General features: G+C 36.8%; 1 protein-coding gene across 3 annotated transcripts in view; it reads left to right on the top strand.

Annotated features, from left to right (window-relative positions):
- The window catches only part of thsd7ba (thrombospondin, type I, domain containing 7Ba), a 346,688-nt gene that overhangs the window by 251,390 nt on the left and 80,433 nt on the right, over positions 1 to 14,865 (top strand). For all 3 annotated transcript variants that reach the window (XM_055214506.2, XM_055214508.2, XM_055214507.2), the window contains 2 exons: positions 8,763 to 8,878; positions 13,010 to 13,142. In XM_055214506.2, coding sequence (XP_055070481.2) covers positions 8,763 to 8,878; positions 13,010 to 13,142 — 249 coding nt within the window. The remainder of the gene's footprint in view (positions 1 to 8,762; positions 8,879 to 13,009; positions 13,143 to 14,865) is intronic.

A 14,865-nucleotide genomic window follows, 5' to 3' on the forward strand; every position in this document is an offset into this window, starting at 1 on the left:
AAATAATGTAGCCGTTTGTCCATTTCTTTCTTTTATAATAATGCCACAGAGTTTATAGGCTGGTGTATTTCACAGGCCTCATAATATGAAAGCTGATGTGTGGAATCTCATTTTGGAGTACTTGCTATTAAGTTCACAGTGGAAAAACTTTAGGTTAAAATGTGTTAAGGAGCAAGTGATGTTAAATTAACTGTTAATCAAAAGGTACTTTTATCTACCTTTTTATGTAAATGTGGGCACTGCCATCTTTTGCGTAAGATTCCGGTGACCCACTTAAGCTAATGGTAGTCATATTGCGAGTGACATGAGTGTGCCCTTTTGACTGGCTATAGTTAATATTTATTATGGAATCCAGAAAACAGGCATTATTTGTGTAGTAAGGGGTTGCCATAATATCTGGTACAAACCCAGTAAATCTCTCATAATTTACACACCCGATGTCTCATTTATAAAACCTACTTGTGGCCAAAAGCCAAAATACACCAAAAAATTCAGACTAATAAAATTGTGCGTACATACAGCTGTCGCCAATTTTCGCTTTATAAATCACAGATTTATTACACCTGCAAGTGTGCCTACAGGTACGTGAATCAGCATGAATTAACCATAAATAATCAATGCTAGGCACTGCATAAATCTGTATATTAATGAGCCTGGCATGCAATGTTTTTTTCATAAGCTGGTACACTGTAAAAAGTTAGATCAACTTTAAAAGTTACTTAAATTGGTAACACCCTAAAATTGACTTTTATTTACAAAATATCCTCACTTTAAGTTGATAAAGCTTTTATTTTTAGGTGTTACCAATTAACGTCATTTTGAAAAGTTTTTTCAGCATTTTTTCAACATTTTGTTACTTAAAGTGAGAAAATTTAAGTTGACAAAGCTTATTTTTTTAAGGTTTACCAGCTGAAGTAATTTGTTTGAGTAGATCCAACTTTCACTATGCGACTTGTCAATAAATCCACGCCATTGGTGTACACCTCACCACACGTTATCTCAAAAATACAAAAATGTACATACATGTTGCTCGCATATTATTGTAGCCCTGTTTGTGCTGAACACAGTGCTATGAGACTTTTGCCATTATTATGTTTTTAAGCAACAGAAAAATACACAAATGTCAGTGCAGGTCAAAACTTCCAAAGAGCAACCCAAACCCTTGGACCCCTGAGGGTTCAGATTAGTTGGCTACATTATTTGACTTTAACAAACGTACTTTTAAACCATTTATTAATCTTAGTTTTTACATGGTGCTTTGGAATGCTTGATTTTGATTGGCCAGTGGCGACATTCCGAGATTTGCCTGGAACTAATAGCATATGTTAGTGCATCTTGACAGGTGCAATTTAATAAAATTTAATATAAATGTGCATAAATAATAACATATATGAGGTTTTATTTACAAATGATTAAAGCCAACGTTTGTGTTATTTGAAATTTGAACTTGTTTGGGCTTAAAGCCACTAGGAAACCTTTTTTGCATTTTTTATAAATAAGCTAAAAACATATCACGTCAATATTTTCTGAAGATACTATATATTTACTCATGTGGCAAGTGCCATGTTAAAACTGTGATAATGTTCTTTGTAATTCTTTCATTTCATCACTAAGCAATATTAAACAGTCTGTGTGTAAATACACCTCAATGGCTCTTCAGATGCAACTTCTGTGCCAGGTTTGCGGTGTAAATACTTACTATGAAGACAGGTGAGAACAGATCTCACGCTCTTTTATAATGCACAAAAATCCCTCACAGTTATACAGTAACATAAATCACAGGTGTGTGGGTTGCAAGTATGTGTTTGAGTGTGTATGTAATTTATGTTTACGTGCATACACACACACACATACATTCACAAACAGTGTGGCCCTGCTCCATCAAAGAGCAGAGAGCATCAGTTATAGCTCATGTTCTGTCATTATGAAAGATCTGCTAAAGGTTCACATGTAGGTGGAGAATGCTTCATATAGCTCTCTATCAAAAACGCATTATTTCATATTTAATTTAAAACAGCAGGGCTGAGCTATTTAAACACCCTGATATATGAAAAGACCCGACAGAGGGATGCTTATTTATCTTCAGCTTTTACACGTAAGAAGCTAAACCTGCTCTATAATGCTCTTTTTATGATTTTCTTCCATAAAGTGAAATAGAAAAACTCATGAGAACGTGTCAGATCACTGCAGCAGGACCATTCCTGAACTTAACATGGCACGGTACAACATTTTTTGGGGTGGGTCCAGCGTATATTTACAGTACATGGTCAAAAAATGGTCCTAGGCTGTGGGGGCAGTACCCTTTAAAATGAACTTAATACTGTATGTACCATTTAAGTAGTACGGATAAGTATACATTTGGTAGCAGTATATGTACCTTTGATGTACTAATATTAAAGTATGTGAGTGGAGCAGAGCAGAATAGAGTGGGAGTGTAGCAGCGTGATTTTCCCTAGAGCTAGGAGAAGATTTTTTGAAAGTTGGAGCAGTGTAGTTTTTAACACTACATACTGTAAACATTGGGATAAAATACAACCAACAGAACATATAGAACTGAATCAACAAATTAAACAAACATCAAGATATATGTAAAAAAAAAAGAAAACGATTACAAACTGAGACGGGAAGTGTTTCTGGAGGAGTTTTGTTTACATCTTGCAAAATGGTCTATACACAGATAAGAGCAACATGATCTCACAAAGTTCCGTGGGATAGTCACAGATTTTTTTTCCAATTTTTCCGTGGCATTCTATTGGATCTCCGCATTTTTCCGCGGACTGTCTTTTTCTGTGGCATTTTCACGGATTGGTTACTCAACTGCTTTTTCCTATTTTCAAACTATTTTTGCTTCGGTTTAGGGTTAGATTTGGTGTTTGCGTTAGTATGTTACTTTAAGTATTGGTTTATACTATTTTTTCTGATTTATTCTTTTATATTTGTGGTTAGAGTTGGGTTTGGGTAAGGATGTCATTTTATGTTAATCTAACCCTAAACCAAAGCGACAAATGTGGAGATCCGTGACTATCCCACAGAAATTTGTGAGATCAGGTTGGAGAAAAACCTAACATTCTTTAAAAAAAAAAATGATTACAATGTTTTTAAGTTGTTTACAATCAAGCCACCAATTAAATTTAAACTTTACTTTAAATAGGGTGGCCATATGTGCCATTTTCGCCGGGCACGTCCTAGCCAGGATTTTTGGTGCATTCTCTGGAAGTCGCTTGCTCAACCGCATATGTCATCGAGATGTAATATTTCAGGCTCTATTTCAAAAAAGCAACTGTTACAATTCAAGGTAAGAATAAAACTACTACAATGATTGTATGTAAGAGAAATAAAACTAATTGAGAACCTCAATGACGTATGCGGTTGACCAATGCGACTTCCAGAGGATGCATCCGAAATCCTGGCCAGGACTCGTCTGGCGAAAATGGCACGTATGGTCAACCTAACTTTAAACATAATGTCTGTTAGCTAGGTAACACTATTATTGCTAACCTAGTGGAAATATGGAAAATATTGATATATTGAGCTTTTTATAATAGCTACTGTAAAAGGCATGTTGATGTTTTTCTTCAAGTATTGCATATTTATTTTTCTCTAAATACATCTTTTGCAGGTTTTGCAATAGCTCTCGTGGCCTACATACTCCTGTACACGCATGCACGACCTATGCATAAAATGTAGGTGGGGTTTCAAAAATATGGCGGTGCACACTGTAAGCAGACCCTGGGGTACAATGGTGTACCCGTAAAAATGGACCATACTTTGGCCATTAGGCACATTTTTTTCCATGGACTGATCATGGAGCAAGGAGTTAGTGGGGAGGGAGCGAGAAGTGGGAAATTGTAAACTTGGAGCGGAGCTGGACCTGAGTGATTATAAAATGCTTTGAATACAGAGTGGGAAATCTGATTAATATGCACTCTTTGGTACCAATCTGTACCTCTGAGATACTAATATGAACTCAAACATGTACTTTTTAAAAGTTATCACCCTAGTGACATCTAGGGACCATTTTTTGGCCATTTCTTTCTGACAGTGTATACGTTGCAATATTTATACAATGATTAATGAAACCATATACAGTTGACATTTCAACCTCCAAAAGTTTAAACCAGATCTACTTCTTCTCCTTGTTCTCCAAATGAAATGAGCAATCTGTACCAGTCTGTTTCTGTGAGTCACAATACTTAACAGAACTCCAAGCCTATTAGATTTTAAGAGTACAAATAATGATTGCAATCCAAAAGGCTGCCCTATTAATGCAGAGTTGAATAAAAAGCTGTTTTTTAAATAGCAGAAGGGAAAAGAATGATTGTTAACACAAGAATATCGTACATTTGAAGAGTTTGATTCCAAAACGCAATAAATCTAATTTTGACTAATTTCGGTAAAAACGTGTTTTCTATACCAAGAAAGTGACAAGATGAAAATCACTTTTTTCTGTTACAAACTTTCACATAGCATCTTAAGGTTATAAAAACATAAAAAAAATTCAGATCCATAACTTGATTTTCAAAGATTTATTATAAAAACGAATATTTTTTCCACAAAATGCAATAAAAAATGCTATTAATCTATTGAATCAATACATAAATGTGCATTCATCTTTGCCATGTTATATTCATTTAGTTGACTAGTGGTATACACTGATAAAAAAAAATAAACATTAACGGCATTAACCAAAACACTTACTTTGTCATATTAAGAATGCTGTCATTGCTGCGGTTATACTTGGGACGTCATTGTTTAACATTTTTCACAGCGATTAGCTGTAAAATGTTTTGGTCCTGCTCGATTTTCATTGACTTTGAGTAAAATAATGGAAAGTTTTTCATAAGATCCCCTGGGGTCAATGTGTTAGCATGACAGAACTTGAGGCTGTCCGGAGAAAAGTATTATTTTGTTTTTGTTTGTTTGTTGATCACAAAGTACAAGATGCGGAAAACAACACAGTAAAAATACTTTGCTGGCTTAAAATTCTTTGTTGAATCAACCCAGATTTACAAGTCATTTCAACTTACTATTATTTATCTTGACTAAAGATGAGTTGTTATAACTACAGGTGAGTTGTTATAACTTATACAATTAGGTTGACTTTTCTCAACTATATTTTATAAGTTGTGAAAACTCATCTCTGTTGACATGACTTGTAAATTTGAGTTGATTTAACAAAAAATTTTAAGGTAGCAAAGTATTTTTTACAGTGTAGGATTCTGTGTACTCAACGCGCCACCATTGTTTGTTTACATTGCGTGAATGGTGCGCTGTAATTTGTGGAGCGGATTTATTGCATTCTGCAGAAAAGTTGGAGTGGCGTTTATTGCATGGGAGAAAAGATGACAGAATAACATGGCGGATATTGTATTTTGCGTAAAAATTAAGAATTTACTTTTAAATACTGACCTGATATAATACTGATTTTGGCAGAAACAAATTTTTTTAAAAACTCTTTATTTATCTGTTATTTGTTTAATTGTCTCTGTAAATATGCAGATCTTTCTGGCCATCACGCTGCTTTACACTTAATGTTTTTAAAACGACGTGTCATGTCTGAATTAGCTTCAAAATTGGTCCCAGGACCCCGGCATCCATTTCATGCTGCTTTTTGAAAAGCAAAAATAAGATCCTGTGGACCGATTCCTGACAGATTCAAAGGCCTCTGTCAAAGAAAATGCTGTTCTCTCTGTGTGACAAGTCTCAGCATTCAGCAAACTGATTGTGATTAGACTCATAACAGCGCATGGATATTCGTGTGTCAATCACTAAAATGACTTTTGATTTGACGCCCCATTCTGAAGAAAGGCCCACATAGAGTTCCTAGTTAAGATTAAATGACAGGTGATTTATGAAGTTTAGAGTAATCTGCCCATGGATGTAGATTTCTTTTGTGCAAAGTGTTCTCGGATAAAAAAATTGTTAAATCTTTTATGAAATATGGGGGATTTGTCATGAATAGGTTCCCTGAAGAAAAGGTTGAGAATTGTTCTCGCTGGTGGTGGCCTTGTTATTTCAATAAAGAGGAAATAAGAATGTACCTGTTGATTTTTGTGAGATCTCCTTTTTAACTATTTCTTGCATCTCTCTTCTCTTCCTAAAACTGTGTAACGTCATCGCCTTTGGGTGTTTGCCTTCCGTAATGAAATTCTGCTTCACAGAACACGAAAGAAAGGGGAATAACAGAAAAGGTTCATGCCTCTGTTCTTATTTGTCCGTTTCTTTGATGTGCCCTGTTTGCTGGGCTGTACAACCTGTAGTTGGCAGAGTCATGCTGTGTCCAGCCTCCACTCTTTATAGCTGCTGCATGCTGGGAAGGAAACTGAGTCTGGAATCCAACTCACAGACATTGACACAACAAGCTCTCAAATCAAAGGATGGGCCTATATGCTCAAGATCACAAATATACACTTTCTGAGACATCTTAGCAAGACACACACCTTAGCGAAGGAGTTGTTTTGAAACTAGAAAAACTTTTGCACAGAACTGATTTTAATGGGTATCTTTATTTGTAATGATTTACTTTCATGTCATTGAAAACTCAAACACGGACTGTCTGATGCATTTAGGACAAACAAAACTAAAGAAGACCTAGTACACAATCACAAAAAGCGTCACTGGGACAGGAACCCTTTTGAAAAGTACATCTTTGCACCTATTAGTACCTCAGAGGTACATACTAGTACAAAAGAGCGCAGATTAGCACCTCAAATGTACATATAAATATCTTACAGGTGGGACCTTTTTAATGGCGGGGTGTGCCATTTTTGAGAAACACTTTGGAAAAGGGAGAAGGGGCGAGTACAAAAACACACTTGTAGCCAATCAGCAGTTAGGTGCGTATCTACTAACCAACATCGTTGCCTGGGTTACATGTGGAGCGGGTCTATCAAAAGAAGGTCCAGATTCTATTACGGCGCATTCACACGGGGCGTAAGCGTTAACGCTTAACGGAAGGCTTGTCTGAAGCGTGGCCAACAGCCAATCACAGTGGCCGCTGCACATGCTCTGGTCTTCCATAAACGTAATTGGCTGACTCTGCCTAGGTTATTTGCATAAGGCGATCTGATTGGCTGACGTCCACGTTGTCGGTTGAAAAGTTGAGAAATGTTCAACTTCTGCCACAAGCAACGGCACTGACGCGGCGCAGACGGATCCACAATTCAGTTCGGCAACGCATGACGTCACCCATTAAAAGTGAAAGGGAAGCGTTAACTCTTTCGCCCCGTGTGAATGCGCTGTTAGGGTAGGGGTGTATTTGTTTAGGGGATTTCAAATGTCAACTTGGCTTTCAGAGATCGTGCACCCCACCTTTAAAGGATTCACGGGAAAACATATGAGGAGCTCAGATGAAATATCAGCTAAACGCCAACTCCATCAAAAAGGCAATAATGATATTAACCGAATGCTCTCGGCACGTAGCCTTTTATACATTCGTCAAATACTTTCGCTTCAAATTTGCTTTATCCAGCCCTCAGGCCATTCAGAAATACCTATTTAACATTTTAATTTCCAATTTATTTGTACGATGTGAAACCGGGTGTGCTTCATACATCTTGAAAAGTGAAGCTGCTGGCTCTTTGATCGCCACCTGGTGGCTGACTGCAGTAGAAGTCATGATCCCCGCCCTCTCCGTACAAACGAATGGTACTCGGCTCTAAATATATATATATATATATTTATACTTCCAATACAATTTTCCGAAATATGGTTTCAGTCCTTTAAGGTGGTTTTTATAAAGCTGATATATGTTCAATTGTTCATTTTTGTGATAAGTTTAATTTTAGCTAGTAATTTGATGCTATAGAAACGGGGCATGCTGTTATGATTGTCGTGGTTGAATTGGACGTGCGAGTGTTTGGGCAGAAGTTTGATACTGCGGCTTCACCTCTGGCACCACGGACGATTCCTTCCAGGCATGGCCTGACTCCAAACTGAAGTTTTTACGTAACATGGCATCGCCCATGGTTGGACATTTTTGGTTTCAATTCATTACAATGCAAGGAAGTGATGTTGAATCGTCCATCTTTTTTAACAGTCTATGTGTAAAAACACACAAACCCTTAACCCTGGTTTTATTTTAATTAAGACAAATTAGCCACATTGTAACAGCAGTACATAATGCCACATTTTTGTTGGTCAAGCTCATCCTCACAAAACTATCATAAAAATAGTCAATTTTACTGTATGCCAGTTCTTCTGTAGCCATATAATAGCTTTGTGTGAGAAACAGAAATTAACATTATTTTTCACTTCTCTTCTCTGACACATTAATAGCACACGTGACAGCATCTTTGTTTATGTAAGCGAAGCACAGTGAACTCACGTAGCATATAATGAGATGAAAAACTGCACACAGACCTAATAGGTTCTTGCATGTATCTTAGATGATATGAGAACCAGAGATTTTCATACAGTATAGCGATACCAGAAGCAGGTCAGTCTCTAGGACCACCTTACAATCTCTCTCTCTCTTTCAATGTGGTCCTGATCTTCTCTGGCAAAAATAGTGTCAAAGTAGCTGTAGTGTATCAGTACCGTGATAATGTTTGTCTTTGTGGGGTTGAGTAAATCCTAACAGCAGTACGTAAAGCCAAAGTAGATGATATCAGCTGTGATGCTGCGCCCATGCCAGACGGTCAAGGACAGCACAATTGTCTCTGCTCATTACGCTGTGACCCAGGACATCTCATCATTGATTCCTAACAGAAAACATCAAACAAATGTCCCTTCTCTCTCTTTCCCGTGTGTGTGTATTACAGGTGTCCGGATTCTGCCCGACCAGATACTGTTCAGCCCTGTTTATTGCCTTGTGAGAAAGATTGCATTGTGACGCCTTTTAGTGAATGGACAGCCTGCCCTACCACATGCCTGCCAGGTACAGCTAAAGATAAAAACCTGTTCTGCACTTGCTATAGCATTGAAACTGCATCACTCTTAAAACACATTTAAGGTTAAACACACAGACACATTTGTGAATGTTGCTGCATTATTAATAAGACACTGAACTTTAAGCAGAATGGGAAGTTCATGTTTCTGTTAAAGGTGCATTATGAACTTGTAGCTATTTCTTACAATAATATCTATTTTAATATACATTTTCTTAGTCAATTAAGGTATAGTTTGTTTTTTCACATACAGTATGTGAGGGTCAGCATACAGTGTGCGTGACGCCAATTTTCGTCATCAGAATAGTTTGCACGCACTATTATACTTATGTATATTTAACCACACACACATACATGTATTAATTTCAGAATTTTTTATTTATATAATTTTTTATTTATATATAATATAGAATATATAAAAATGTAAATACATATATATATATATATTAGGGGTGGAACGGTACACACAAGTCCCGGTTCGGTTCGTACCTCGGTTCAGGCTTTACGGTTCGATTCACTTTCGGTACAATGGAGGAAAAAAGCAAAACAAAAATGAAGAAGGCATTTTTTTTTTAAGCTAATCTTAAAAACATAGGTGTCCTTATCAGTGTTATTTTGAGATGTCATGAATATGAACTGAAATGCATTTAACATACTATCTCGTATTTCAAAAATATATACCACTTTAAGTAATCTTGTACTCATCTTTCATACAAATAGGGGTTCAAATGTATTACAAGTGTTACCTAAATACATTTTAAAATTACATTTTATTTCATATCAATGTACTAAAGAACAAAAAATAGGCTTGTAGGATGAATTAATAGGTGTGTACGACTTCACGAGGCGCTGCAAGAAACGACAAGTGGATGACGTCAGAGTAACGCGAGAGCGATTTGAAATCAGCCTCCTCCGCAAGATTTCTCGCGGTACGCTGACGCTGATGGCGCTGCGTAAAGTTTAGCACACTTAAAAAACTGAAAGCAGCTGAACTGGACAGAACTGCCCTGCGTATGCCTGTTGTATATAGCAGGACAATTTATCTCCTACTTTTCAGCGTGAGAAATACAAAGTGTGAGATTTGAACTGACTGAAATGCGTGTTTGTCAAGGTGAATGCGTGAGACTTGAAAACCCTGATTAGATGTATTTCCACTCACATACCTAACAACTGCTGAACAACGCCGACGCACTGTCCTCGTCTTTTCCACCACTCCCTCGCCTGTACTATTGTAACTGACTGGAAAACTGAAGTTTTGCCAAACTTGCGATCTTAAAGGGGCCGGCGGATCCTCACCACCATTTGCCATACTCGCTGTCGCTGCTATTTCACTCACTGGACCGCGAACCTGACAAAAAACTGCAGAGTGCCAGAATGTAGACGGGCTTTGATAGAGCGCATACATAGGCGGAGCTCGGCTGCATCGGCGCCAATCAGAGCTTCAGAGCTAAAGCGGGGCAACAGATTAGCTGTCCACAAAGAACCCGCGGATCTAACAGTAGTTCCGCATTACATTAATTATTTTGCACGCAAGTTTTTTTTTATTTTCATACCGTGTATTCTCCGTTTAAATTCATGCACCGAACCGTGACCCCCGTACCGATTCGGTTCGAAACGAATACATGTATTGTTCCACCCCTAATATATATATATATATATATATATATATATATATATATATATATATATATATATATATATATATATATATATATATATATATATATATATATATATATATATTAGGGCTGTCAATAGATTAAAAAAATTAATCTAGATTAATTGCATGATTTCATGAGTTAACTGCGATTAATCGCAAATTAATCGCACTTTTTATGCATTCTAAATTTACCCTAATTTAACACTTTTCAGGTTTTTAATATTCTAATCATATATACATATATAGATGCTTTATGCAAATGTATGTTAACAACAGCCTGTTTACATTTTAACAGAATCACCAGCCATTGTTTTGTATATGAATTTTCCTTTCAGAAGATTTTTCTTTCTCCATTTTTGTTTGCTGCTGCATCATTTGTGACCTGTGCAGGCAAGTTGAGTCGGAATTAGCAAATTTAAAAAAAATAGTTGTTCATATTTTGACATTCTCTATTAAAACATAGAACAATGCATGATTTGTTGAAATATAACAAAATATGACAGAACTACACGTGTTTGAAGTTGAAAGAGTCAAATTACCACAAAAATTTCCACATCCATCCATTATATTACCACATCAATACCTTAAAATCACTGGTAAAACTAATAGATTTAGCACACACAAAGCAAAAACATCATCAATGTATGTTCAACTTTTTTTTCCTTTTGTTTGATTGGCATTGAGACAGACTGCTTAAAATCTAAGTGATCTAATATAATGTTACACATCAGATAGTTTTACCCAACAGTTAACCAAACATTTACTTAAAACATAACAGATTATAGAGCCTACCTGCGTGAATTCTTATCAAAACAGATATTTTTAAAACTGTAATTTTGTGTAGATGTCTATATATCCGGGTCGCGCACTCGCGCGTCTGTGTGCACGCGCTTCACATATCAGTCAGTCAGCGTGAGGGGATCGATTTTGAGTCTTGTCGCTCTTAATAACTATTTAACATTAATAAGGTACCGAACTTTATCTCTCTTAATGACTCTTTTAACATCAAGCAAGTCCTGCAGTCTATTTTCTAAGTCATGCATAAAAGCGAAACCAAAATGAATTGAGACGCATTTTTGTATTAGATTAAGCATTAGGAGGACGGTAACGTTACACCTCTCAGACGTATAAATAAAGATCATATCAGATGTCCCACGAGCATTTAGAGCATTGGATTTGGTAGACGATTTGCTTAATGTTCTTATTTCTATGAAAACCTTTTACTCATTTAGAGAGAGTCACATTTGTCTGCGTCTCTGTTCATTCAACTATGGGCTGGACCAAGGGTCAAACAGAAATTGCGCGTTGCGTTAATCTCCGTTAAAAAAATTAGTGGCGTTAAAATGAATTTGCGTTAACGCGTTATTAACGCGTTAATTTTGACAGCCCTAATATATATATATATATATATATATATATACATGTAAATGTTTTTTAAATACATACTGTACATGAATATATATATATATACACATAATAATTACACACAGCACACACTCATATGCCAAAAATCACTCTTATTTTGTATGCGATTAATCGTAATAAATCTTGCCCAGCACTAATTTATTTATTTATTTTAATATTACTGTAATGTAACCAGTAATTTTGTATTATTTTATATTATTTTATTTTATTTTATGTTATTTATTGTTTATTTATTTTTTGTAATCTGCATTATGCCACAAATTCTGTGAACCTTAAGCTTGAGCTTATTAAACCGGGAACATTTTTATAAGCTTTAAGAAAACTGCAATGCCTAGTAATCTGACTTGCACAAACTCTCTTTTATGTAATAATAATCTTCCTTTCCTTGTAGAAGAAGCATTCGGTTGGTTATTAAAACTAGAATTTATTTTCGCCATGAGGTCTGTGTATTGGTAATGAAAACAGTATAGCAGTAGAGATTATGGTAAGTGTTAAAGCCAGACTTTCATACGCTCAGCAAAGTATTGCACAGACTTCTAGGATGTCAAATACCTCCACTGTAGAAGCAATAAAGGGCAAAACAGATTGCTCTCAAAAAGACCTTTTGCTTTTACCAGTAGAACAGTTTTATTACATTTTAATGAGACTATTAATTAACAATTACTCCCACTAAACAGAAGTGAACGGACGTTTATTATGATTGAATGAAATGGCAACGCTTTTAGAAGAAATGCCTTAAAATAACCGATGTCCCCCGTGTAAATAACACGCTTTACCCAGTTGAGTTTTGTGTTGATGTGATTGCCCTCTTAATTGTGCTATTATCAGTCTTTTAGTAATTAGCAATGTGTAATGGGCCTTATACTGTCTGTTAAATAAAGTCATTGCATCAGCTTAGAGTCTATAGAGCTGAAGTCTGCTCCAGCACAGGCGTCATATCATTACCTAAAGAGCTTTTGCAATCCTTCCTGCTGTGATAATCACCGACAGAATGAAGGATCCATGAAATAATGTTTTATGTGTGTGTCTCATACAGCAAACAGCACCGTGCACTCACAGTCACGATACAGGATCATTGTTCAGCATGCAGCCAACGGAGGTCAAGAGTGTCCAGACACGCTGTATGAGGAAAGAGAATGCGAGGCTCTTTCTGTTTGTCCTACATACAGGTGAAACATTAAATTGGGTGTTTTACTGTTTTGTACATAGTACACACGTTATGTCTAATTTAGTGGAGAGCGGTTTGGACTTCCTAAAAATATGCTTGAATGTTCGTTTGAATATTTTAAACCACAACATTTGTTTGCAAATAATTGTAGGTTGATTTGTTGGCACACCTACAGTAAGATGAATGGCATGAAAATGATTTATTTTAGATTAAAGAGATATTGTAGTTCACCTAATAATCTGAAAATTGTCATTTACTCACCCCCAAGTTGTTTCGAACCTGTATACGTTTTTGAGGAATTTAGGTATTTTATTTTTTACTATGAAAGTCAATGGTGCAACAGAACTCCAGACAAGTAATTGAAAACATGTTACGGTTTCATGCCTCTTTAAATTGTATAATGTCATATACAGTGGGGCAAAAAAGTATTTAGTCAACCACCAATTGTGCAAGTTCTCCCACTTGGGAAGATGAGAGGGGCCTGTGGTTTTCATCATAGGCACACTTCAACTATGAGAGACAAAATGGGGAAAAGGGTCCAGAGAATCACATTGTCTGATTTTTTGGGAATTTGTTTGCGGTTTATGGTGGAAAATAAGTATTTGGTCAATAACAAAAAAGCAAGATTTCTTTCTCTCACAGACCTGTAACTTCTTCTTTAAGAGGATCCTCTGTCCTCCACTTGTTACCTGTATTAATGGCACCTGTTTGAACTTGTTAGCAGTATAAAAGACACCTGTCCACAACCTAAAACAGTCAGAATGCAAACTCAACTATGGCCAAGACCAAAGAGCTGTCAAAGGACACCAGAAACAAAATTGTAGACCTGCACCAGTCTGGGAAGACTGAATCTGCAATAGGTAAGCAGCTTGGTGTGAAGAAATAAATTTTGAGAGCAATTATTAGAAAATGTAAGACATACAAGAACACTGATAATCTCCCTCGATCTGGGGCTCCGCGCAAGATCTCATCCCGTAGGGTAAAATTATCACCAGAATGGTGAGCAAAAATCCCAGAACCACACATGGGGATAACCTGCAGAGAGCTGGGACCAAAGTAACAAAGGCTACCATCAGTAACACACTATGCAGCCAGGGACTCAATTCCTGCAGTGCCAGATGTGTCCACCTGCTTAAGCCAGTACATGTCCGGACCCGTCTGAAGTTTGCTGGAGAGCATTTGGATGATCCAGAAGAAGAGTGGGAGAATGTCATATGGTCAGATGAAACCAAAACATAACTTTTTGGTAGAAACTCAACTTCTTGTGTTTGGAGGAGAAAGATGCTGAGTTGCATCCAAAGAACACCATACCTACTGTGAAGCATGGGGGTGGAAACCTCATGCTTTGGGGCTGTTTTTCTGCAAAGGGACCAGGACGACTGATCCGAGTTTGACTCAAAACCTCCTTTCGTCAGCAAGGGCATTGAAGATGAAACGTGGCTGGTCTTTCAGTATGGCAGTGATTTCAAACATACCGCCCAGGCAAAGAAGGAGTGGTTTCGTAAGAATAATTTCAAGGTCCTGGAGTGGCCTAGCCAGTCTCCAGATCTCAACCCCATAGAAAATCCTTGGAGGGAGTTGAAAATCTGAGTTGCCCAGCGACAGCCCTAAAACATCACTCCTCTAGAGGAGATCTGCATGGAGGAATGGGCCAAACTACCAGCAACAGTGTGTAAAAACCTTGTGGAGACTTACAGAAAACGTTTGATCTCTGTCATTGCCAA

Source organism: Misgurnus anguillicaudatus, chromosome 17 (genome assembly GCF_027580225.2).
Source record: "Misgurnus anguillicaudatus chromosome 17, ASM2758022v2, whole genome shotgun sequence".
NCBI lineage: Eukaryota > Metazoa > Chordata > Actinopteri > Cypriniformes > Cobitidae > Misgurnus > Misgurnus anguillicaudatus.